The 27,907-nt window shown below is 40.1% G+C and overlaps 1 protein-coding gene across 3 annotated transcripts; it reads left to right on the top strand.

The window, feature by feature from the left end:
- Positions 1-5,112: 5,112 nt before the first annotated feature.
- Positions 5,113-27,788, top strand: tp53bp2b (tumor protein p53 binding protein, 2b). Of its 3 annotated transcripts, XR_008357803.1 has the most exons (19): positions 5,114-5,479; positions 14,043-14,190; positions 14,822-14,935; positions 16,480-16,556; positions 17,831-17,932; positions 18,107-18,269; positions 20,073-20,233; positions 20,968-21,132; positions 21,914-22,088; positions 22,199-22,318; positions 22,393-22,475; positions 22,676-22,994; positions 23,243-23,931; positions 24,419-24,556; positions 24,676-24,809; positions 25,102-25,268; positions 25,341-25,540; positions 25,723-26,840; positions 27,031-27,788. XR_008357803.1 is itself a non-coding variant. In XM_053492495.1 (18 exons), the coding sequence occupies exons 1-18, from the start codon at positions 5,471-5,473 to the stop codon at positions 25,762-25,764; spliced, it is 3,003 nt and encodes a 1,000-aa protein (XP_053348470.1). In that variant the 5' UTR covers positions 5,113-5,470; the 3' UTR covers positions 25,765-27,788. The 3 variants fall into 3 exon arrangements, 2 of the variants coding, with proteins under 2 accessions (XP_053348470.1, XP_053348469.1); XM_053492495.1 differs by having other exon boundaries at positions 5,113-5,479; positions 21,917-22,088; positions 25,723-27,788; XM_053492494.1 differs by having other exon boundaries at positions 25,723-27,788.
- Positions 27,789-27,907: the final 119 nt, after the last annotated feature.

Below are 27,907 nucleotides of genomic sequence, written 5' to 3'. Positions count from 1 at the left end.
CTTGATCTCTTCCGCTTCTTCATATCTGCTTTTGTCTCTTTGTCGGTGAATTCTTGTTCTCTACTTCCATTTTCTGCCTCATGTTTTTTTTTCTTACCCATCCTCTGCTTGTCTCATTTCACCTTGTCTCTCATTGTCTCTTCTCTCATCGTCTTGTGCCTGGCTTTTCTGTTCTTGTTCCCCTCATTTCCTTCACTTCTTTTTCACCTGCTTGTACAATACACACACAGTAAAAGCAGGTGATGAACAGTTCTGAAGAAAGCTACCTTCCCTTCTAGCTACTGCTCCGTATCGCCATCTCCTGGACATGACGTGTAACAGTCTACACCTGGCCGGTGCAAAAAGCACAGCTCTGTCTCGAACACAGTTCTTTTCTCTTTTTCTACTGTGATTAAAAAAGGCCACATCTGTAGAACGAAAACAAGAAAAAAAAAGAAAAAGGAACTCAATCAGCGTAAAGAGACAGAGACAGACACTGAGACGCAGGGGGTTGTTTTGGGTGTGTGTGTGTGTGTGTGTGTGTGTGTGTGTGTTCGAGGACTGTTTACGCTCTTAGTTCTGTGTAGATGATGTCATCTGCTAATGGTCAATAAAAGGGCCTCCCACTGAGCTCAGATTAGACCGAACGTCACATCAGATCTGAAGCTGGCGGAAATTGATGAATTAATTCTCCAGCTTAAAGAGAAGAGAAAAAAAGCTGTTGGTTGACTAACATCATTAGAACTCGTTGTAATTATGAATTACAGATAAATTCTTTCGTTCTGTTCGTTTCTTTTAAGCCCTGTTAATTACAAGTCCCTGCTCTTTTTTTATTATTATTTTCATTTCAACTCATTTAATGTGTAAGAGATCAGGGATTCATTAAGATCATTATTATTGGCTAATTAAACGTTTCTTAAATTTTCAACTAAATATAGCTCCTGTGCAGGAGGTCACTTAACAAACCAAGAGCTGAGATCAAACTTTTCACACTTTTCTATTTTGCATGAACTTTAGCCACTGTCCCTGCGCCACTCAAAAATTATCTGCACTCTTATTTTGATAAACTTTTAGAAAAGACAAAAAAAATTTTTTTTCGAAATAATCTCCTTGATTTTTAAAACACTTTGGCCATCTGTCAATAAGCTTTCATATTCACCTTATTAAAAATGTTTTAGGCTGGGCTGTGAGTCACGATTTCACTGCTGTTTTCACTTCTTCAGCAGAAGTAAATCTTCGTCCTCGTAGTTCTACCTTTGGGGGACCGAACAGGTGAAAGTCTGATGGAGTGAGATCAGGACTATAGGAAGGACACTTGTGTCGACAGTGTGGGCAGACGTACAGTACATCGTCATGCGAGATCACGACGCCCTCGTATAGCACTCTGAATTTAGGCCTCAGCTCTTCAATAAGCGTCTCACTGTAACAAGCACTGTTGATTGTTGAACCTTTTCCTGGTGATGTTCCAATACTTTTGGCCCCTTGAGGATCCCAGAAAATAAATTTAAATGTAATGTAAAAAATTTAAATATTGATGAATTTTCCAGCTGTTGCTCGACTTTTGAACTTTTTCTCATTTGGCGATTGAGCATGTTTTCGTGATGAATCCGTGTCTCGTCAAAAGTGATGATTCTCTTTTAGAAACATTCACCATCCTTAGTATTCAGTATCGCTCCATATTCTGTTGGCAGATGTCAAACATCTTTTCCATACTGTTTGCAAAGTCTTAAATGACGGCCCCAGGTACACTCTCATGCTGCAAATCACAAGCGGTAGGTTTAATTTTTGCTCGAACCGCAGTTACAAATGAACTGATGTAACATATTCATCATTTTTGACCCACGATCATAGATATTCTTTAAAATGCACATTTACTAATTTATGGATATAAATGTAAATAAAATGTGAGATTTAAAACTTAAAATATAAGTGGAAATTAAAAGTAAAAATGCAAAGTAAAAAAGCTGAAGAAACAGGAGGGATAAAGCTCTAACTGGCTGGAACCCTGTCTCCCCCTGCAGGCTCTTTCTGCTATCAACAGCTTCTAAAAAAACAATGAGAAAAATAGATTATGAGGTCATGAAAGCCTAATATGTAGGATTAATGAAGAAATTGAGAACTGAAAACTTTACTTTTTTATAATAAAATTATTTTACTAGGAAAGTTATATACACACATAGAAAGGACTGTTATGCATCAGGATTTTTTTTTCACATTACTGTTTGCGATTCTTTCTTTCTTTCTTGCCTTTTTTTGATCCACTTGCAGGACACCCCTCTGCATTCCTTGCCTCTTCATGAATTTGGTTTGGATAAATAATTCTTCCATTATAATCATACAAAGTTAAAGTTGGTTGCCAGATCGATCTGTTTAAACCAGTCTGGATTTTCCTCAGGGTATAAACAATTTGTTTTCTTTAACATTTTAGGATAAGAATACCATGGCTATATTTTCTTTACAATGTCGATTTCCAGAAGTTTCTCTGCAGACTTCAGTTGAAATACAGCTAATTGACAACAGTGTATGATTACACTGCTACGATTTGGGCAAAAAATGTCATATTATGTTTCACAAAATGTTTAAGCCCCATTAGTACAGTAGGATTATCTCCATCTGTCCCGCAGAAGATTGTGTGAAAACCGGTGCCAGATCAAATATGCAGATTAAATGATCCGCTGTGGCGACGCCCAACTGCAGCAACCGAAAGAATGTGTGTAGATATAATACATCATTGTAACAGCACATTTCTTATTAACAGTTAGTTTGTTACTATTGAGCGTTTAGTGTAGTTTAGCTACTCCTGAGGATTCTGGTGGCCTCTAGTGTACGTATACAGTACTACAATCTTCTGATGCAGCGATTAGAGGAATAGTAAGAATTACTGACAGATTCTTCGACTTATAATGGTTTCAACTTTACAGTGGTGCAAAAGCAATACATGTTCAGTAAAAATTGTAGTTGGAATATTTAATTTAGTTCTTTTTCCAGGCTAGCGATATTCTGTATGAAACCCTGGTGTGATGCTAGGTGGCAGCAGTGAGCCACAGCTTACAGTGGTTTTATTGAGACATAACCCCATGGTAAGTCAAACAGCATCTTGATTTAATGAAATTCTATTATATTTGCATAGAGTCTGTATTCAGACACTCATTACAATTTTAAAGCTGGATTGAAAAGGTTCTGAGTATTTATTCTCTCTGAGGAAACGCATCCATGGATGAGGAGAACGCATGACCTGCCATGTGTGTCTTTTCACTCTATCAGTCAAGAGCCTCCAAGGTTGAGGAAGTGATGCAGGAAGAAGGCAGGGGAAAGGATTCAATACAGTGTGTAGAAACCGGACTATCAATGTGACTATACATATGGCTTTATTTATACTGTTTATGAGCTGCTTGTATGATTGATTGATTATATTATAATTTGGAGATTTTAGCCCAAATGATGATATAACACTAAAATGTCTTATTCTCTATATGTCTGAAAGGAGTCTTTTCTTCTTTTTCATTGTTGTTTAATGGCGGTTGGAATCCAGTAGGTCACATTACAGACCAACCGTGGGTCTCATTCTTCCCCATCTTTCCGGCTTCTTAAAGCTAATTTTCCAGACCAGACTTCCTTAAAAACATCTAATGCTTCCTTCCCTGATATTGTCTTGACTTGTCCTGTGTCTTGAACTCTTTGTCTGCCTTATCCGGCACTTCCACACACTCTTTCTACCTCTCAGTACCACTCTGAGCCTTTAGTTGGAGTTCTGTAAGTTGAATCACCGCCACCTATAGATCACTTTCTTCTCAGCTTCCCTGTCCTTTAAAGCAAACTTTCCGGTCTATTGATATCGTGACGCAATATAGGCACAGAAATCAGCGCTATTAATTTATGGTTAATGCCACACCCATATTTTAAATAGATGCACTTTTCTGTCGGATATTATGCATTATGTTTTTTATGACTCACTTTACTGAGACGACGTGCATTTTGAATCATTTGTTTCTTCATATTAATCAACCTGAATGTTAGTTATAGCAGTAACGTGTCTTTTTCAAATGCTATGATGAGCAAGATACTGCAACTATACTAAACAGGGTCTTTATTCACCAACAGTTAGTTTATTCATGCAAATGAGGCATTGTTTAGGGTTAGACAACTATATAAAACTATATCTATATAAATATATTTATCTCTATATAAAAAAGTAAGGTTTTAACTGTATATTGGTTAGAACTCGCTCTTTCTGTGATATCTTTACATTTCATACTGTACATTGAAGTACCCGAAATCAGTCGAAATTTTCTGTCTGTCTGTCCAACCAGATTTTGTCACAGCATCACACAAAACTGTCTGTCTAGAATGTAATGAAACTTCTGCAGGACTGGGATCTCTGCCTGAAGTTTAATCTGCACCATCAGTGAAATCTAAATGTCGAGTAAAAGTGATGTTATAAACAGTTATGTGTGGGATTTAATAATCTACTTTAAAATAATCTACTAATAATCTATTTGGGATTAGTTCATATGTTCACTTTGGCTGAAATAACAGCGCTGAAGTGAATTTTAACACGCTGGAGTGGTTTTAAGACAAAACTTCATCTTTATCTGAAAAGAAGGACAACTTCAAGCGTACAACAAGGCGTAAGATACTCAACCTTACAGAATGGGATTTCTCTGTATTAATAAGTTAGAGAGTTCTGTGTACAGAGAGACACACAGACATGTACGTGGGCTTCAACCTCAAATAATAATAATAATATCACTGATTACATTAAAGATCAGATCAGATTATTATTAGCTTTAATCTTTTTTTTCTACAAACTCTTTAATCATCATCGGCGCGTCCTAACACTAGTACTTCATAAAACCGTAAAGACATTCTGAAAAGAAAGCTTTTTTACTTCAACAGTTTCTGAGAAGAAACAAAAAGGAATTCTGGGTAAAAGAAACGAACAAACAGACATTTGAAAAAAATAAAAAATAAAAAAAATAAAGGCGAGCCCCTGAGCGCGCGTGCCTGCGCTCCGTTAGCCGATTGAGAAATCGATTCGGAGTTCATGACGTCACGACGCACGGCATCGCGCGTGCATTGCGCGCCGTGGGCTCAGAAGACACGCCCCCTCCGGCGCGCACAGACACGCCGGTGCGCAGGGAGTGCGGGTGTCGGGTATAGGGAGCGCGCGCGCGGTGCAAGATGGACGAGTGGATCCGGTAACTCGAACCCGAGTGTGTGTGTGTGTGTGTGTGTGTATATATACAGTATGAGATAGAGAGAAAGAAAGAACAAGTACACATCGCAACAGGTTGGTAAAGGCGAGCGCACGGAATAATACACAATACGAGAGGCAATAATACACACACACACACACACCGGGGGCGGAGTACAGGTGCGCGCGCGAGAGAGTGTGTGTGTGTGTGTGTGCGCAGAGTCTGGACTGCAAAACGCAGTGTGTGGGATTACCACGAGGATTAGGAGGAGACCTGCATACTGCACGACTGACAACATGATGCCGGTGAGTGTGTGTGTGTGTGTGTATATATACTATATATATATATATATATATATATATATATATATATACACACATAAATTGCATATATAATATTATAATAATATATTTGGATTGTTTGAGCTTGGCTATAATATGTGTGTGTGTGTGTGTGTGTGCGTGCAATGTGTGAAGGAAATGCCCATGGTTATCAGATTGCCTCTGAATAAACATCCTGTCACGAGCTGCATTCAAGGTGTTCACACGGGAACGGGTATTCCAGGAGCCCGTACACGTTGTATCGCACGATATATGAAAATGTCCAATTTTATTGTTTTTTTTCCTATTGCAGTAAGTCGACGGAGTTCCGTTTCGACGGTCCTTTTTGTCCATAAGTCCAACAAACGTTGTCTACTACAAGGATACTAACACAGTCAGCTATACACAGTATAAAAGTTTTTTTTTTTTTTTTCCACCCATGTCTCCATCGTTATTGCTCCTGCAGTACCAGCTTTATCGCCGCTGCTTTTACACTTGCTCCCAGAATGTCCGGGAGCACAAACAAATGTTTGCATCTTAGAAAGTTTGTAACACAAACGTTCATATGTATTTATTATTACTCGCCGCACTATACAAGGTGACAGTGAAATATCTACAACAGAGCTCTGTAGTCTAAATATACGATAAGGTGTGTCCTTGGTATCAAATCATGTCCGAGTTGATGAAGATGCTCTAACGTATAGACCTGCGATTAATGCATGAAATTGTCTGCGTTCTGGTTACGTCGTCGATTTGCGTGACGCAAACGACAAAACAGGAAAGGAGAACTTGACGAGTTTCTGTAGTTTTCGTTCACATTTTGTAACCTCTGTTACCGTGAGTTTGCCCTCATCCAATTGGTGGATTCTAGCCACGTGTCGTAGCGTTTTAATCCAAACTGTTGGGAATTTCTCTTCAGTTATCTTTGTTTGCAATGGCAGTAATTTCGCCACAAAATCTGCCTTGTGATGCAAAGCAAATGTTGTGATGCAAATCTGCCTTGTTTTTGCATTTTTGTTTGCAAAAAATGTGCAATTCTTTTATTTTGAAATATCCTAAGTGATGCGGGTGCATCATTCCAGCCAAACGAACACATTATTCATCCTAACACCCTGTCAGACGTGACACTTTTGTCCACCGCGCCTGTCGTTAAGGCAAAGGTCAGTATCGCAGTAAAAATTTGCACATGATATATTCTAACACAGATTCGAATCACTGCTTCGCTTATTTTTTTGTCTCCTCCTTTAACTTAATCTTATGTAAGCTTCTGTTTCAGAATCCCAGTGACCCCCAATCCGGGTTTTATCAGATTGCTATCTTACACGCACACACACACGTCCCTGCATGCCTATTTGGGCTAATTATAGAAAGGCAATCTGCTCAACACCACCCTTACAGTGTGTTCCACTAACCACTGCAATAAAATAGTTGAAGTTTTATTGAAATAAACAATATTCAATACAGTATTTATTTTTAATTAAATTTGATGTGTCATATAAGAAAATATTGTTTGATTCATAGAAATATAGTTTCAATATATTTCGAGGTACCCATCTTCACTTCTCACGGTTGTTGCCGTGGTCCCCTAACGAAAACCTGTTTGCTACCTTTAATATACACTAAAAAAGCCTCCTGAAATGTGGATGGAGTGTATGATAGAAAAACTTTAGCAAGCTTTAAAAGCTACCAAATGCAGCTTTAAATGTGTAAAACAGACCCTGTTGATGGACCGCGCTCGCGAGGAAAAGGGCATTTCGGTACACTTTATTTCAAGAAGTGTATTCCGTCATATCCTTCCATTTTGTTTGAGAGGGTATGTTTATTTTCTCACACGAGATGCGTCAGGAGCGCATTGTTTCAAGTCGAGGGGTTTTCCGTACCAAATGGCATTTAAGGAACTAGCGTCTATTGTTTCAACCCGACACACTGACCCCCAAAATGCATTTCACATTGTTAGCAGTTCCCTAGAGGAAGCTGGACAGCTGGGCCTCGCAGTTAGTCGTTGCGTGACTCAGAGCCTGGCTGATTTGACAGGTGAGCACACGGTTAGCATGCAGAAGACGGATTAAATGTCTTTAGCTCACTGTAACACGATTCCCAGACCCGTCCAAACACAAAAGCTTCTCGTTAAGAAGACATTAATTTCACTCAGATTTAACAGCAACAATCTGTTCCTGAGCTTTCGGACGACAGGAGAAAAAAAAAAACAGCAGTTGTTTCTTTTTTTCTTCTTCTGAGCTGTTTGGCGCTGGAGCTCCTACTCTGCATAGCAGCAATGTTGTCGTGGACCGAGTCTCCATGGCAACAGTAACCATAGTAACCCGCCTTTCACAGGAGATTTTAACCCTCGCGTCGTGTCCGCTGCCTGGCGATGGATTCCCCACTAACCCAGAGCTGTGTGTGTGTTTTATAGAGCGACAGATTTAGCAGCGTGGCTTAACCTCGATTAGCGCTGTTAACAACGCACTCACAAAAGAGCCACTTATATGCTTGGAAAGCTTTTGTGTGTGTTTTTTCTGGAAGATTCCACAAGTCCTGTGCTACTCGCATCAAATACATTAAACATTCTCACAGCTGAGAAAGGGTTCATTCAGCGCTCGGCGTGAGCTCTAATTCCAGTCATGTTGAGTGTTTTCCTAACAATTTACAAACGTTTCCGAGGAAAATCTTAATATCTCTGATGATTGTGTATCAGTTGCTGTGTAGTCTGAGTAAAATACTTTTTTTGTCAGCTCTGGTCATTACTAGCTAGCTAATAGTTTGTCCGTTTGACTAGCATGCAGTCTTTTCACAACGAATATATAGTTTTGTTTTGTTTTTTTAACGGAGAGATTTTTTTAATAGAAGTTAGCAGATAGCATGTCAGTGAGAATAACAAAACAGGATGTCATGTCAAAACCCAGTCTTTACACATAAATATTAGCGTTTGCGATATTTATTTTAACGTGTGCTGTCCTAGCAGGAACATGAACGCTAACTTGTATGACCACTAGCTGTGTGTCATTGCTAACTTTGTGTTTTATATTATGAAACTGGCATTTTTGTTAGCATAGTTAGTTCATTGTTTACAGTTAATTATATAAACTGTCATTTTATTAAACAAAAATAATAAATAGCTGATGTTAGGACGAAGACAAGCCTTGAATTCTGGGTCCTGACACAGAGCTTTAATCTCATTCCCTTACTCAGAGGGTAGACCTTTTAGAGGTCAGCAGGGGTACAAGGGTAAACCCCTGTCATGTGAGCATGTGTGTGTCCATTCTGTCCACGCACCATATGGTCACACACACACACACACACACACAAACGCAGCAAACGGACAGCTTTTCAGCGGCACTCACAAGCTCGGATGAATAGCCAAGATACATAAATCCTTATTTAGCCAATTATTTAGTAAATTCAATTGAAGTAATTCATAAACCCAAGGAGCAATTGAAGTTAAAAAGCCTGTATCGTGCAACAGATGCTCGTTATTTATCAAGGGTAAATTATTAACGTCCAAAGTGTGTTGTGTTTCTGTTGTTCCTATAGTCATAAAGGGTGTTTTTTTTTTTTTCTTCGTTCACGTATAAAATTCTTAAATGCTTTTCTGTTTATTACAGTTGTAAAGAGTAATTACTTCTTAACCATAAACTTGAACCAGTCTGGGGAATCTCCATAAATCGCACTCGTATTAATAAGCCATTTCTGCTCTGCTTAAGGTTTTTAAAAAAAAAAAATTTATTTGTGTTTGATGTGAACATTAATGGTTCCATATTGTATGCCTTTTAAAGTTTAAGTCTTGGAGCTCTGCAAAATGTGTGTTAATGTTCCATATGAAATGCCACTCGGGTCCTGCGTCCTGTCTGCTTGTCTTTTCTTCCTGTTGCACTTCTTTTCTAAACACATTGTTTTACTTTATGTTGCTGTAAATGAACTGCTGCTTTGGGGAAGTGCATTTTTTCGAGTCAATCTGAATGCAGGGACCAGAAATGCTAAACACAGCTAAGAGCTGAAGAAGGCTACAGTAGGTTACCCATTAGCGATTAGCTAGTAACTGCTAGTTTATAAAAATGCTAGTTTATAAAAAAGCTTTTTAGTTTATAAAAATGGTGCCCAGTGCTGGGCAGAACTAAGCGGAATTGATCTGACTTGGGCAGAGCTGAGCGCTGAGAAGGATCACTTGGTATATGAGGTCACAGTAAGGGTGGAATCTGATTGGCTTGTTCTAACCCCAGGAAAAATAATAATAAATAAAAAAAATTCAAATACACACACTCAGATTCCCCTGATTGTCTATACATGACTTGAAAATTAATTATGCATAATAGTACACCTTCAACTGAAATGCTCTGATGTTATGTGCTGCGCTGCTACAACACGACTGGCTGCTTGGATAAGTGCATGAATGACTAGTGTTCCTATTAAAGTGGCCAGTGGAAACTGATAATGCAGTTCAAAATAGAAATGTAGGTATTCTGAAAACACATTAGTGTGATTTTCTTTGGAGGGTTTCACAGTATGGTTTTGTATCTGAGTCACTGATTTGGATTTAAGTAGGCTGCAAATGATTGTGTGTGTGTGTGTGTGTGTGTTCATTCTGTGTGTGCCAATGAACAATCTAAATGCAGAAATGAGGACCAATTAGCCCAGTTTTAAAACCACAGGAAAAAAAATACAGTGTAGAGAGTTATAAAGGAATTATTACCTAAAACAAAGTGAACTAATAAACCCTGCACCACCGCGCAATCAAATACTGCGTTCTGATTGGTCAGGAGCTGATTGCAGTGTTTATTAGATACTTAAAGCAGTTCAGACTCGGATTTTCTTTTGTTTGTCCTCAGCTTGTCCTCAACTCCGTCTTCTTTTTTTTTTTCTTTCAAATTAAGGACTTTGTGTCAAAAGCAACAGAATGAGGAAACGTACTTATCAGAAACGTTAGTGTAAATATGAAAATGGTTTCATGTGAAGAAGTTTGATTATACAAACATGCTGCGTCACCTGTGCGTTTGGCTCCGACTGCCATGTGAACAGAATCCTGATGAGTTGTGAGCATCCTGCTATTTCTCTTGTTTATCGCTTTTTAAGCGCAGCTGAGTTTGTGTTTTATGCCCATTTACGGCCATTTGTCTGAATACTGAAAATGGCGTGTCTGGGTGGCACAGGACTGTCAATCATATGTCTTTTGTTTGCTCGGGAAATGACTTGTGCAAAGATCATATGACGAATTAGGAAATGGAAACGTGACTACAACAGAGACTACAAACGTGACTACACTCTGCCAAAGAGATCTGAATTCATTTGTGTGTTTGTGAGATTAATTTTCATGGGCATCCTTATTAAATGTACCTATAAACAAAACAATAAGACACTTTTTTTCTTTCTTTTTTTTTTTTTACAAATAATTGATAGACTTTTGTATTAGGAAAGAAATTTCATACTGTTTTACTTTATACTTTATTCTATAATACTTTATAGTTTACTTTATAATAATGTACTATGTTTTATTATACAACAGTTTCATCTGATTGGATGAAAGGCATTGTATGAGTGGTGATATAGTGTGTAAGAGCACTGGGACATTTAAACAACAAAAAAAAATGGACAAAACCCACATCTGATAATGTTATGTCATTTTTAACTACATGCGCCTCCTCAGTAGGGTTGGGAATCCATTAGGGTTTTTTACAATACCGGCTTTTAAAAAGTATCAAGAAATAATTAATAAATAAAAAAAAAATAATATAAATATATATATATATATATATATATATATATATACTCAGCAAAAAAAAGAAACGTCCTCTGACTTTCAACTGTTTTTACTTTCAGAAAACTTAATGAGTAAATATTTGTATGAACACTAAAAGAGTCAACACCATAAGACATAAACTAAAAATGTTTCCCAATGTGTCCCTGAATGAAGGGAGGCTCAAAATCAAAAGTACCAGTCAGTATCTGGTGGCCACCAGCTGCTTGAAGTACTGCAGTGCATCTCCTCCTCATGGACTGCCTATTGCGGACAGTCTGAGCACTGATGGAGGGATTGTGTGTTCCTGGTGTGACTCGGGCAGTTGTTGTGGCCATCCTGTACCTGTCACGCAGGTGTGATATTCGGATGTACCGATCCTGTGCGGGTGTTGTTACACGTGGTCTTCCACCGCGAGGATGATCAGCTGTCCTTCCCGTCTCCCTGTAGCGCCGTCTTAGGCGTCTCACGGTGCGGACATGGCGATTTATCGCCCTAGCCACATCAGCGGTCCTCATGCCTCCCTGCAGCATGCCTAATGCACGTTCACGCAGATGAGCAGGGACCCTGGGCATCTTTCTTTGGGTGTTTTTCACAGTCGGTAGACAAGTCTCTTTAGTGTCCTGCGTTTTTAGAACTGTGACCTTAAATGCCTACTTTCTGTAAGCTGTTAAGGTCTTAACGACCATTCCACAGGTGCATGGTAATTAATGGATTATGGTAAATTGAACATGCATGGAAAACATTGTTTAAACCCTTTACAATGAAGATCTGTAAAGTTATTTGGATTTTTACAACATTATTGTTGAAATACACAGTCCTGAAAAAGGGGCGCTTCTTTTTTTGCTGAGTATATATATATATATATATATATGTATATATATAGCTTACAGTATACGTAAATATAAGTAATACAAAACAACTATTTTTCATACTACCCAACTTAATAAATCGTGTATCATACAGTACTAACCGAACTACAATAACAATAACAGCAAAGTAGTTATTATTCTTGGGATCTTACAAACCAGCTTCAAATTTCAGCAATTCTTTTGCAGAAATATGACCATGTTTGCCTTATCTGGCAAAATACGACACCTCTCCTGACTTTGCTGGGGTTGTTCTGACTGGGGCTCACACACACACACACACACACTGCCAGCTGTTAAACACACGGATTTTAATCTATAGTTTCAGAAATACAGTTTGTGTTCGTACATTACTGAAGCATTAGCATTACCATTAGCCAACATGCTAGCTCACAGAAAGGCACGGATTTGTCTGAGAGGTTTGTCTGATTTTGTCTGAGAGAATGTCTGAGTGATATCGCTGAAAGACTGGATGTATATTGAGGCAGATATTTACTTAAAAAAAAAAATGGTGACAAGCTCAGTGAAACAAACAAATCCTCTCAGTCTTCTACTCATATCAGATTTAAAAATTCAACCAAAAAGATTTAATCAGACCTCTCATCCTTATTTTTCCATGGTAAGGTTGATATTTAAATGGGAATACGCCCTCGCGGCGATTGTAAACACAGATAGATGCGACAGAAATTGCACTAGCGGAACCTTTTTCTTGGTAGTGTCTTCCTGGCGCCATGGAAATGTTCACTGCTTTTCGGGCTAAGATTATTGTGAACGTTGATATTTAGACGATTTTCAGGATTTTGCTACATGTTAAAACGTTTTGTTGTTGCAATATTTAGGCATTTTCTCAAACCAGTTAAACAAACCAGTAAAACCTTCTGCCTGATGTGACCTCATATAGGAAGATCCTCTCCCTGACTTGTTGTGGGCGTGGCTCGTCTCTAGCTCATTTACATAGACACTGAAACAGCCTGTGTGGAGTAGGAGTAAAGTAAAGGGACTTTAACATTATAAAAATGCATCATCTGAGCGGTATTTTTTACCTGGGGCATTAACACACACTTTGGGGGAGCTCTGAGACCTGTTCTCACTTCCTAAAGATATAATAAAATATGGGAGCTTAAAAGTTTTCCATTCTCGATGGCCTGTAGGACAGAACTCAAAGTTTCTCGGTGTGTGTGTGTGTGTGTGTGTGCGTGCGTGTGAGACTCAGGTAAAGCAGCATGCAGCCGTAAATTCTCCCTGAGCCCATCTGCCACGCTAACACACACACTTCACACTCAATCAGCAGTTAAAACGTCTCCCTACACGCCAGCACGCCCGAATCCGAACCGTCCAGTCGTCTTTATCTCCTATAGAACCCGCATCATTTCACTTATTTCACTTTATTTCCCATCTGGCTGAGAGCACAACGCTGATCTGCGATAAGGGTTTCCACAGCTCTTACTGTACTCAGTCACACCCCTTTCTATCTTCAGTGACGAATCCTTTGCTCCCGGCAGTGTTTTATTTTTGGGTCTTCAGCCTCTTGACATCCATCTGTGCTTTTTCGTTCGCGCCAGAAGAGAAATCTAAAGTGTTTTTTTTTTTTGCCTTATGTTGCGGCACAGGAAGCGAACAGCAAGCTGTGCAGTAAAGCAGTGTACCAGTATAACGGTATTAGTGGTGGGGGTTAATGATAGAAATATCATATCAGAGTACCAGTAGGCATTTGGACGACATTTCTCTGATCTCAGGCAGACTTGCTGATGTGGTTTAGGATATATGATATGATGGCAGCAATCTTTAGTAAGGTTCCGCCGCCTACGCAGGCCAAAATTTTGAGAAAAGAATGCGCATGATGAAAATATAAACTTACAGTATTTGAATTTACTGATGTAGACTTATTTAAAAATTATTTTTTTTTATATTGTTACACATCTTTCTGCATATGTGTGTTTGTGTCCGACAGATGTTTCTAACCGTGTTTCTCAGTCCCAGCGAGAAGCACTTCACCGAGGTACCTCTAACCCCGGAGACACTGTGCCGGGACGTAGTGGACGTGTGTAAAGAACCCGGAGAGACCGACTGCTACTTGGCCGAGAGCTGGAGAGGATCAGGTGAGGACGTGTGAAAGACTGGATTATTAGAGCGTGATTGTATATTTATGCTTTAATATTTATTTTTTTTACCAATTTATGATCGACAAATATCAATGATCCAACTTAAGCATGACAATGGTACTGTCGCTCATTGGGTTATTGATCAGAAGGTTGGAGGTTTAAGCTCCAGATCCACCTAGCTGCCACCACTGGGCCCTTGAGCAAGTGTACGTGAAGAAATGTATGTTACTGCACCATAATAAACTGTACAGTATATGCGACAGATGAAGGCTTCTTCTAGTCTGATCGCATTTATGCTAACTTATTATAATTTTTAGACTTTACAGTTTATTTTGGGGAAGCTTGAAAATGTTACAAATAATGCAAAATTGGAAAAAATTACTTTAAAGGCTGCTGGTTGAATAAAATCCGTCTTGCAAAAAGAAACAAGCAACTGAAAAGAGGAAACAGTGTTTGCGGTTCTACTTGCAGTGTTTGTGTCCTTAAGTATCCAGGAAAATGTGCAAAAACATTTATTACTTATACTGTAGTTTGTTACATAAACTAGCTAATTAGCTATCCATACTATTATTTCTAAAACATTTTTTATTACATGTGTATAAAGTCTCTGTGTAATGTTCCAAACCAGAGCGAGCAATTGGCGATGGAGAGAGGATGATGGAGCTGCTGCAGCGCTGGGGCCAGCAGAGGTCCGAGATCCGGTTCATTCTCCGTCATGAGCGAGCGCCCGGTCATGACACAGGTGAGAGAGAAGACAGGGGAACAGATGTGTGATGAAACGAGCAAGAAAGAGAGCGATCAAAGAAATGTCGGATGTTGAGAGTTGCTGCAGATCAGTATTAAAATATTAGGACCGTGAAAGGAGGATTATTATTATTATTATTTTAATTAGTACAAGTTCATGACCGTACACAAAACCTCACACAGCATGACATGACTGCATGCGTCTGCTGTTGGTTGCTGGGGCAGTGATCGGTCACGCTGTACCCCCTCACTCACCAGACAGCGTGGAGCTGACACTGGTCTGATTAAACACAGACTTTCCTTTTCCCAGATCAAACTGAAATATAGCACAGACATCCCAGTGCTAATTATCCTATATGTGCTCTCGTTGGATTTATTATATCTATAAAAATATCAAATGTAGTATAATACAGTACATTGGTATGCTATCACACACACACACACACACACAAATATGATGGTGTGTCCATGGGCTGTGAGCTTCCATAAATTCTGCATGGCCAGCAGGGTTATGTTCCAATTTCTGTGGCTTGGCACAGCAGGATAAAACACACACACACACACACACACACACACACAATGAATGTCAGTGGGGCACTGAGCCTGTGCTCCTGGATGACCCTGGGAGTAAGAGAACATGCTTTTGATTGTGTGTGTGTGTGTGTGTGTGTGTGTGTGTGCGCGTGTGCATGCGTGCGTGAGTGCCAGTCCACAGCCCATACCACCCTCTTGTGCACGAAAATGCACACACACACACACACACACACACACACACACACACACACACAGTTAATACTGTAGTTATGTCTGTGTGTTACTTAGCATTCTATAAAATCTTACACAACCCAATTCTTTCACGTGAGATGATTTTACATCTTGGTGGGGACCAGATGTCTTTCCAAGGAAAAAGATTTCTGAGAAGTTTAACATTGGGGGAACATTTGGCAGGTCCCCACAATGTCACTACTCCTTTTTACACAAACCGTAGTTTTTATAAAAAAAAAAAAAAGTCAGATATAAGTGGCGGAGTGTTTCCTTTTTAACACTAAAGGTTAAGGTAAGCTGAAGATTTAGGTTTAGGGTACCACTAATTATCATCTCCATAATTATATTAATGATCAGTCCTCACAGGGATAATGTGTGCGTGTGTGTGTGTGTGTGTGAGGTTGAGAGCTTCCACAAGAAATCTTTTGGCCCCGTTAAAACACAGAAGCTTGCTACACTAGTACATAGCAAAAGTGTGTGTACAAAAGTTTGTGAATTGACTAGAATTTGTCCCAGAAGATAAGCATCAATAAAAATCCTGAGCTGTGGCAAGTTTCCGCGCGAGCTGATGCTAACTTTGGCTCGCGTAAATGTGTTCTTCTCAATGCTCATAAGGCAGATGAGCAATAAGACATGTTTATCTGGTTATTTAGCAATGATGATGATGAGGTGGAGATTTAAAGGATTCATTACTGGGGGCTTAACGAACCGGACCACACAATGTTTTTCATTAGCTGTGCTTAATTAGTGTGTGTATATTTGTGTGTGTTTTCTCAGGGGCTCCCAGAGGCCCAGAACTCTCACTAAAAAGGAACATGCTGAAAATTTCTTCTGAGACACACCTTGAGAACGGGGTAAGTGTGAAAGCATGTCAGTGTTGATATTGCTAACAATGCAAAAAATGCATTGTTAAAATTTTTTTTAAATTTCATTCAGGAACGCTGTTGCTAGCTAGCTCCATTTGTCTAATATTAGCCAGTTTCCTAGATCTCTAATGTTGCCTTGCTTCCTAGCATGTTCATTTCAAGTTCACAATAAAGCGATATCTGCATATCAAACAGGGTTTTAGGTTCCAGTTACGCAGTATTGTTATAACTATAAGCTAGCTACAACTTGCTATCACGCATAAATTAGGTTGCTAGCTTAGATGCCAACATACAGTAGCTAAAGCTGTTGGCATAATGTCTTGTTACCTAGCAGGAGTTAGTTAGCAAAAGGAATTCCAAAGTAATATGTATAAGTTACTCAGGTGTATTTATTCTTATATAAACATGCAACAAATATTTACATTTAGTCATTTGGCAGACGCTCTTATCCAGAGCGACTTACATTTTTATCTCAATATCAACTAGCGTTCCATAGTTAAGGAGCTAGCTCGTTTTAAGCCTAGTACGCATGTTGGCTAACTATATAGAGGAACTTTCTGCCCTTAGCACTGGTATTATTTTCACCTAAATTATGAGACTAATGTGTGATATCAAGTTTAAACCTTTAAACTGTGTGATGTCACTTAACGAAAATTCAAAGCAGCATACATTTCTTGAAATATTTTAATGAGACAGTTACAAGTAACCATGCGCCTAAGTTGTTGCTTATTTGCTCCTTTTTAGATTAATTCCAGATTTTCTCTAAAAAAATGTCAATTGTTTTTAGCATTTTGGTGGCTACGATTCAATTGATTGATCGATTAAATCGACACTAATTCTCATTCAGTTGACTCAATTGTAGGCATCTAGCCCTTACAATAATTTACTTGATTGGAAAAATATATAATAAATAAATTAGCTAATTAGCTACTTGGTGTGGCTGACACCCTTCTCACCACATATATTCTCATATATTGTTAATTTGAATGTTGGTGGTAGCTAAAGCGAACACCAGCCAAATTAGCGCACCTATCCCTGATTCTCACCTGGCAACATTCATGTTTAACATCTGGATTTCTTTGAAGAGGACTCCACTTTCCACTTCTCCACTTCTTTGGAGTTAACTCTCAGTTCGCAAATTCCCATGCATGAAGAACTGACTCTGAGGCCTGTGATTATAAAGTGGAACATTAGGGCATTTCATGCATAAATATCACAGGACGATAATATTTTAATAGAATAGCTGGCTTTGTTTTTTTTAGATGGTTCCTCCTCCTATGGACATCAGTCTGACGGAGCTGCAGGAGATGGCATCCCGACAGCAGCAGCAGATCAGCGCGCAGCAGCAGGCTCTGGCGTCCAAGGTGAGGCTTGCATTTCTCTGTAATGGTGTCAGATTTTTAATAAATACTGCGTTAAGATGAGAAATGAGCTTTAGAAGATACTGTAAGTCGAGCATTGATTTTTGTGTGAATCCTCCAACACAGCGATAAACCCACGGGTTCATTGCATTTATTTGTATTTTTTTTCTTTTCTAGGAGCAGCGTCTTCGATTTCTAAAGATGCAGGAACAGCAGCAGCGGGAGCAGGAGAAACTGCGGCTGTTACGTGAGAATGCTGAGAACCAGGAAGCCAAACTGCGGCGAGTTCGGGCTCTCAAGGGTCAAGTGGAGCAGAAACGCCTTAGCAACAGCAAACTAGGTCAGAACTTACATTAGAGAATCATTAAGGTTTATGTGTTCTTCAACTGTGAAAGAAACAGGGTAGGAAGAAAGGATTGATGGGTGGATGGATAAATTAATAGAAAAATAGGCAGAGAACCCTTAAATATCAAAATATTATATGGTTGACTGGACCTAATGGCTGCATGCAGAAAGATGAATGGAGTTAAAGGCTTTTGAATCAATGAATCAAAGAAAAAGGGTAATTTTATTAGAAAAATTATGCTGGGTGCAGCTGCAGATGGGAGTTAAACGCGCTCCTAGTCAACGTCGGCCGTTGCTCCTCCGGTACTGTAGTGGCGATAGCGGCTGGGAGAACGGGGCCATAAAGTGGAGCGCAGCAGCCTTTTCCTCTTTAGCGATAGAAACCTGAGGACTGACTCTACATGAGAGTGAGACTGCCACATATGAGATCAAATGGCTGCAGTCAGTTTTATGGCCTTTGAAGTTCCTTGGGCGTGTTACATCAGCCCGATGTGCATGGACAATTAGATACATAAAGAAACATGGATGAAGAATGGCATAAATGGATGGATAGATAAAGAGATGGATACTGATGGAAAGTTGGATGATTATATATTCCAAGAAAGAGACTGATGGACGAGTAAATGAAATAAAGAATGATACTGATTGATTGTTAAATATATAAGGAAAGAAGTAGTTAGATAATTGGAGAAATGGAGGAATAAATGGAAGGATGTAGAACTGAATATACTGAATAGATGGAGGGATGAATGGCTTGGTTTGTAGCTACATAGATAAAAAGATGGATATAGAAATGGATGGATGAATGGGTGGGTATAAAAATAAAAGCGTGGTTGATGAGATATAGAAAAAGAGAAAGTTGGATGTATGTATGGAAAAATGGATACAGAAAGTGATGGATGGATAACTGAAAGCATGGTTGATTGGATATATAGAAAAAGAGATGGATAGATAAATGGAAAATTGATGGATATATACATATATAAAGACAGATGCAGGATTACTTTACTACTACTTTAGGATTACTATACTACTGTATATAGAACAAGAGATGGAAAGAGAAAGGGAAAAATGTATGTACACTACCGCTCAAAAGTTTAGGATCACTTTCTAACTCCATGGTCGTCCCTGATTTAAATTTTTTTCTATATTGTAAAACAATGCTGAAGGCATTTATTCAAAATACACAGAAATCTCCTTTAAACAGTTGAACTAAATAAAGTTCTCTTCTGCAGCAGAGGTAAGTTTTGGTCTTGCTTAACTGGGAAGGTCTTCATTTGAGACGGTTCATCATGGAGCTTGATGGGTTTTGCAAACACACTTAACAATACTGTACTTGCGAGAACTGTTCCAGATCAGCTGACCTTAAAGTGTTACTGTATATATATAAATAACTGTTAAAAGTTATAAAATTCCCTATTTGCATATGTGTTAATCCATAGTTTTGAAATAATTAGTAAAATGTAAAAAGTAATTCACTAAACAAAAACAAAGAAATTTGCAAGTTATTCCAAACTTTTGAGTGGTAGTGTACATACATACACATAGATTTGATGTGGTATATTTGAAACCCACAGAGCTAAAAAAAAGCTTTTCAGGAAGCACAGACTGTCATTAGCCTTGTGGGTGTCATGCTAATAGCATTAGCAATGAGGCTTAGCCACGACTTGACACTTCATCAACTTCAGCGAGTAATCTCCACATTGAGCTTTAGCGCTAATGAGCCAATGACAGATAGCTGATTCATCATTAGTAAAAACTCTTGCCCTTTTCTCACTCTGTCTCTCCGTGTCTGTAGTGGAGGAGATCGAGCAGATGAACGGCCTGTTCCAGCAGAAGCAGAGAGAGCTCCTCATGGCCGTATCCAGAGTGGAGGAGTTGAGCAAGCAGCTGGAGACATTGCGCAGCGGCAAACTGGACGAAATCACTGAACTCGAGAGACTCTACAAAGAGCTTCAGGTTACTTCTGTTCAGATGGATGAATAAATTGAGGTCTAGACGTATGTATAGATCGATGGATGAATGGATGGATGGATGGATGGATGGATTCACCATGGTACAGAGATAAAGCTGGGTGGATGGTTGGATAATATGCAAAAAGGGTGGATAAATGTGTAGATGAATGGAGATGTTAAAAAAAATGAATGAATCAGTTAGATAAGATAGATATGCAACAAAGACATACACCAGTGGAAAAATGGTTTGATGAATCAGAAAAAAAGATAGATGGATAGATAAATGCAAGATTGATGTGTGGGTGAAAGACCAAACAAGCGATAATGAGGTAAGTAGACTTGACAGTTGCAGGGATAAATGAATGGATCAATTAATAAACATGAAATGGAGAGGTGATTAGATAAAAAGGTGTACAGATGGAAGTATGACTACAGGAACAGAAAAGGAGCTAATAAATTTCTAAATAAAGACACAGATGGATGAGTAGATTAACAGATAAAAAGGTTATAGATAGATATAAAGATGGCTAAATCGACAGATGGACTTGTAGATAAATAAATAGTGAGATGAATAGATGGGTCTACAGATAAACAAATGGATTATGGATGAATGAGGAATGCTAGAAATACAGGAGGATTGGTAGAAATAATCAGAAATAATATAGGGTCCAAAGATTTTTTTTTTGTAGGTGGGGCTAAAAAAGGGCTAACTAACTATGATTCTGTGATTCCTTGAAGTTGAGGAACAAGCTGAACCAGGAGCAGAGTGCGAAGCTCCATCAGCAGAAGGAGTGTCTGAGTAAGCGCACACAAGAAGTGGCGGGGATGGAGCGGCGTCTGGCCGACCTGCGCCAGAGACTGTGGAAGAAGAAGGCAGCTCTACAGCAGAAAGAAAATCTGCCAGTGAGTGCAAGACAGAACTGATAATTAGTTATATTACACACACTGGGTTGCAATAAGATACAGTTAGGACTTCTACACTTTAGGATAGCACTTTTTGTTGGCTTGAATATCAAGATACTTCCACTTGGGTTCTTGCTGGTACAGAATGTTTATATGAGTACTTGGCCTTGTCCCAGAGCACAACATCAACAGTTTAGGAGTACACGAGTTATTATGTGGTTATTACGACTGACATTATGTTTTAATGAATCAAAGCAAATTAATGATTTCAGTTTTTATTTTAATAAAAGTAACAAGATAACACTGCTAGCACTACATATCTAACTAGTTATTTTAATCTGTTAAGGTACTGCTCAACCTTTTGATAGATTATATTTTGAGTCACTACAACTTAATAAATAATGTGTTGACATTACCCTGGTTGAGCCATGTCTACCATTCAGTTGAGGTATGTTATGCTTAAAAAATAAATTACTGACTTTTTACTTGGTTTTCACTCAACTGTGGTTAGAAATGAAGAGGATGTAATGCCCCAAAGCATTTGTGTTTTTAGCCTTTTAATTGACTTTCTTTTTTTTTTTTGTAAATGTGTTAATACTTTTACCATGAAGCAAAATTTCAACCGTTTGGTAGAGATCTATGTTGTAGGTATTCCATTGCCTTTTTATTCATAATGATCCATCATATTTAACAAAAGATCTCAGTGAAGTTGTTTGTGTTAATACTTTAAGTATTGTAATATTGTAATTTTAACAGAATCTCTCGCCATTTTTTTCCACAGCAGCCAGGTGATGGACAGAGCTCTCATCCTTCCTCAGTCTCCTCCAGAATTGCCGCAGTTGGCCCCTACATCCAGTCTCCCGCTCCTCCACTTCCTCCCAAACAGGACATCCTGGTGAAGCCTGCCTATCCGGATGGCACAAGCACACTGCCCAAACCACTTACTAAAACAACCGGTACACACACACACACACACACACACACACACACACACACGGTGCATTTGTGTTCCAACCCTCTCTCTAAAGGGTTCTTTAATACTTCCTCCTTTTCTCTTCCCATTCAGGTAAAATCTCCAAGCTATCTGAATGGAGTGTGAGTGGTGAGATCAGTAGTTCTGGGGGGTCACAGCGAGGCTACGCCTCCACCCTGCCTCGTATGAGCAGCCACAGCTCTATGCAGAAAGGTAAGCACTTACACGCTCCACATGCTATTCTTTCATAAACTTGTGATGCTAGTAATTTTTTTTTTATGTGTTAGATCCAGAGGCAGATCAAAAGCCACCGCCAACACTTCCATTACGGAAGAATCAGAGCAGCGAGGACCTCTTAAATGATGGCAAGGTAACACTTACACACTTAATTAATACTTAATTATTGCTTTAATGGGCTGTGTTCATTTGAGAGAGACCGCACTAGTTATTCCCAACTTTCACCAAGATCACTTACAGTCCCGTGAGGAGCTCTGCCTCATTGGGATTGATTAGAGGAAATAATATTTTTCGGCTAAAAGTATACTGGTTTGTATATCTCACTCTGATCAGGTTGGAGGTAAAGTGCCCCCTCCGGTTCCCAGCAAACCCAAATTAGGCCAGGCTGGCTTCCCCAAGCCCTGCTTCCCCACTGGCACCTTTCCAGGCAAAGCCAGACCCACTCACCAGCTGGCCCCCCACTGCCCGAAGGCACCAATGCCCGCCGCCACCGTACGGCCCTTCAGCGTAGAGGGTTCAGCAAGCAAAGCTCCCTCTATCCAGAAACCTCAGACGTTGGCAGCCAGCTCCATCTACTCCATGTACACGCAGCAGAGCTCACTGGCTAAGGGCTACCAGGGCCAGAGCACTCTGACACGCTCGCAACCTCGTGGTAAGCACTGCTCCTACTTCTAACGCTAGTCTCAGGGTTAAAGATATTCACATTACAGCATGTTATAAAACCAACAAGTAGAGATGTGTCTGTTGATTAGTAGATGGATACTATGAACACTGTGTGCGTAATGCTGAAATTTATTAACTGTCGCTTGTGCCACTACATTGTAGAAGGTATTGTTATAAATAGATACCCTAATCACTTGTTTTATGTCCTAAACACTTGTTTCTTAAATTTGTTTCTAGTGTATGGAAAACCAGTCATCCCATCCAGCAGAGGGCAGCACACTCACTCCCAGGACTTCAGCCACAATGAGAAAGGCAGCTCCATCGAGTCAGATCAGTTGGACCAGGCCATCAGCGGCGGTCCCAATGAAGGCATCGAGTCCGAGCGAGCACCGCGCCCGCTCAGCCCCACCAAGCTGCTACCGTTCCTGATGCACCAACACCGCCTGCAGAGTGACGCTGAACTTGATACGCCACGCAGGCGGCTGCTGCATGCACCCCGCCCGTTAAAGAAGCGCAGCTCCATCACGGAGCCTGAGGGACCCAATGGACCCAACATACAAAAACTCCTTTATCAGAAGACCACGCTGGCGGCCATGGAGATGCCGGAGGCTAGCACGGGTGCCAGCGAGGACACAGGTTGGCTCTCCGGTGGACCTCAGCAGGCATCGGATATGCACAGGGCTGGAGAGGAGGAAGCTCAGACTCCGACTCCGCTTCCACCACACTCGTCTGCCACAGAACAGACCAGAAGACCTGAACTAAAGGAGGATGATGACCAGGAAGTTGGTTGTTCAGTCCCTGCTGAGGAATACCCTCCATATCCCCCGCCCCCATACCCTAGTGCAGGTAACCAGGATGGGCAGGACGAGGAAGAGGAGAGTGGCATGAAGGCACCGGAGGTCACAGGACAGGTCACACTGCTGCCGGTATGGAAGTATTTTTAAATACAGAGCTCTCATTTAAAATTCTCCTATTCCAGATAATTCTTTTGACTAGTTACTGAATAATATCTTTTTCTCTCTAGGCAAGTTTAGAACAACAGTGCCATCTGGTGGGAGGGTTTTTCTTTTCATGATTTTGATAAGAAAAAAAGGTTGCTTGCTAATAGTCCAGAATCAAGAAAACCCCACAAATAAACAGGACCAACTAGCAGATTTCTTTTAATTTCTGTTTAAAGGTGTAGTCTGTAATTATAATCTAATTTCCAAGACAACTTTAAAATAAATGTTCTGCAGTACTGGGGTGTGGCATTTTAGACTTCTGGTCATTTAAAATATTTGTTGACTTTGTATTGTTAGCAGGTAGTGAGTAGTCCAAAATACAAACTTCCCCGTATAGGGTGAGTCATTCTGATTAATTAGGCTTGTAGTTGGAATGATGTAACTTATCACCTTCATCTTTTTTTATCTGCAGGGGAAGAGAACGAACCTGCGGAAGGTGGGGTCAGAAAGGATCAGCCACGGCATGCGGGTGCGCTTCAATCCACTAGCCCTCCTTCTGGACTCCTCACTAGAGGGTGAATACGACCTGGTGCAGAGGATCATCTATGAGGTTAGGAGCTGGAGAGAGGGGTGGCGATAACCAGCTGTTAGAATTGGCTTATCCATATTATTCTCTCTAAGGGAAGAGGCATAATGGGAGTGTAACAAGTGTGCGGTGTCTCTGGACAGGTCGAGGACCCCAGCATGCCCAACGACGAAGGCATCACGGCGCTCCACAACGCAGTGTGCGCAGGTCATACGGAGATCGTCAAGTTCCTGGTGCAGTTTGGAGTCAACGTTAACGCTGCTGACAGTGATGGCTGGTGAGGAATGAGTTTTTACTGCAAAACTAAAAGTAAATTGACTGATCCAAAGCCACGCACATGACTGGCTCTTTTGTTGGTCAAGCGGTCATCTTTTTGCAAAGGAAATAAGCCAACAGGTTGGATCAGAATCCTCCCCACTTTTATCTTTTTTCTGTCTCCCGTTCTTCTTCTCGGCCTACCCTTGTTGCTTTATCAAAAGTAAATTTTGTTACTGGTGCGATCTGTCACTCTTGGGGTTTTTGTTTTGTCTGCCTATTTTCATTCTGTCTTTCTTTCTGTCTGTCTGTAGGACGCCCCTGCACTGCGCGGCTTCCTGTAACAACGTTCAGGTGTGCAAGTTCCTGGTGGAGTCGGGCGCGGCTGTGTTCGCCGCCACCTACAGCGACATGCAGACTGCGGCAGAGAAGTGCGAGGAGCTGGAGGAGGGATATGCACAGTGCTCACAGTTCCTCTACGGTAAGCATCTGTACACTTTTATGTTTTAACGAAAGGTCTTCACAATGATATTAATACAGTTTGTGTGTGTAGGTGTGCAGGAGAAGATGGGGGTGATGAACCGTGGTATCGTGTACGCTCTGTGGGACTACGAGGCAGAGTACGCTGACGAGCTCTCGTTCATCGAGGGCGACTGCATAACTGTGCTGAGGCACGAGGACAAAGACGAGAGCGAGTGGTGGTGGGCGCGGTGTGGAGACAACGAAGGCTACATCCCTCGCAACCTTCTCGGGGTGTGTACAGTAAACTGTTGCCTACTAGCTGTTGTTAGCTACATTTCACATCATTCCAAGCTCTAGTCTTAGCGAACTGAAAGATAACATGGTGGCTAAATTATTGTGACATGTGTGCGTCTCTTTTGGTCGTTGCCTAATTTGACACTTTATTGACCTGATGCTTATTGTTCTCATCACAGCTGTATCTGCGGATCAAACCCAGACAGAGAAGCTTAGCCTAAACCTCGCCATGATGCAGTCCCAATCCAACCATCGTGCCCTCTAAAAGCAAAGGGCTGAAGCCAACAAGATACTCCGAAGTGCTTCTTCTCCACACACTGGTGCATTTCTCCAAAAAGCTTCACATTTAGGATTTGTTAATTCATCGTCTTCAGGAGCACAATGGAGAATTAGGAGACTTTTTAATAGTCATATCTGATGATTGTTTGACAACCACAGTTCTTAGCCTTTCTAGAATATGAATGTATTATTTGCACATCTAAGTTATTTACCGGTCTATAGGCGTGATGGTATGTTTTATTTTTGATTAGAACACAGTCCATCATGGTATCATGTGACCATCGTTTGCCGTTCTTTTTTTGGCTTGTTTTTCGCTGACAAGTTGCTAGAAAGCAGTGTTGTACAACTGAGTGGACGATTGCTTGAGGAAATGTATGAACCATTTACACCTTTTGAACCTGACGTGCAGACATCACAGACTTTTCCCCAACATCCTGTGCTTGGGATCCACTGAGCTGAAATGATCTGCCAGAAGGTCCAGCAACAAATTAATTTCACAATTAATGCAGATGGAAGGAAAAGATACCCAGACACTCCAGGTGCAGTCCTAAAGGAAATTCTGGAAAAGGAATAACTGTCTCAATACTCCAAGGACGAGAATACAGTTTCAGGAAAATGAGGTGAAGAACCTGTCTGAGAGCTTAACTAACCAGAAAAAAAAGCATCTTAACTAAGGGATTTAACTTTGATAAAACATTGAAGCAGGCACCGGTATTAGACCTCACCATGGCCTCAGAGTCAACCATCAGGAACAACAAATTGAATTGAGCAAGTCGGGATGGTGAAGGCACTCAATAGTGCTAAAACACCCCTTTACAACATCCAAGAAAGGAAGGTGGTGACATCTCTATGAAGAAGGACTACAGGGGTCTACCATGCCAAGGTGACCAGTCTACTCAATGCCACTGATACAGGAAGGAAGATTCCCCACTCAGACTTGGAACCCACTAGTTGGCAACACAATCCAGTACTTCACAGGATTTTATCTAAACTGGACATGAAACTCGTATAAAAAAATGTGGGTAATTGTCAAATTGCTTTATTATAATATTTTATTTTATTTAAAGTGACAGGCATGAACCAGTCTTTTATTGGTCTCTAAAACTCCTAGAATTATGGGTCCCCACATTGGAGGATCCAGTTTGTTGTCTCCGGAATGCGCTTAGTCAAATAAGTGTGTGTGTGTGTGTGTGTGCGTTGGTGTGCAGGAGGAAATGGTGTGATGAACCTTCGCATTGTGTACATGCTGTGGGAATGCAAGACTCAATACCTCATCAACGCCTAGCAGGATTTTTGCAAGCAATGTTCAAAGACTCAAACAGACCAAGATGAAACTGTAATATCCTACACATCACTTGACACTTCACATGCATTCTCACATCTGAGGCAGTCCATCCTGTGAAGAAAAGGCCACTGCATCAGGGCACGTTGTCTGACAGAACCAACCAACATGTACCATACTCGACCTCTGCCGGTTTTACATTCAGAAACAACGCTGTGCCATGGTTTGACCTGTGCCCCTTTACTGTGTCCAGTCACTACATGGAAAAAAGAAGCAGAGAGCAGCAGAGCTCCTTTAAAGGAACTACACCCAACTGCTGCGTGTCAGGGTGTTAATGAAGCCTTTTGAATGTGAGATGAAACGTACAGACATTTTTAGGCAACCGTAAAGCACCTTCAGGATGAACAAATGTAGCTTAGGCTCCGCCCACACTGATAAAAAATTCACGTCCATGTTCTGTCACTTTTTTATCATTATTTTGCTGTATATGTTTAAGAAGTTCAGTGGGAAAACATGGGGATTATGTTTGTCTGCTCATTAATATAATTTTTAAATCTTTAAATGTTTAAAAGATTAAAAATGTCACTATGGTGCTCAATAATGTGGAAAAACAAGTCTGGTTCATGATAATTTACATTTTGTTCAAAATAAAAATAAATGAATAAATAAAGCCTTTGTATTTAACTATTGCATCTTTTGCGTTTTATTTCTTTTTTCATTACAATGAATTACCTTAACCAAAGATTAATTCTCCTGTTTCCCGCGAGAGATTTTTACCAAGGGGTGGCAATATTTCTGCAGCT

This window comes from Clarias gariepinus, chromosome 3 (assembly GCF_024256425.1).
Source record: "Clarias gariepinus isolate MV-2021 ecotype Netherlands chromosome 3, CGAR_prim_01v2, whole genome shotgun sequence".
Classification (NCBI taxonomy): domain Eukaryota; kingdom Metazoa; phylum Chordata; class Actinopteri; order Siluriformes; family Clariidae; genus Clarias; species Clarias gariepinus.
Note: the sequence above shows the minus strand (reverse complement) of the source record. Positions and strands in the feature narration are given on the sequence as shown.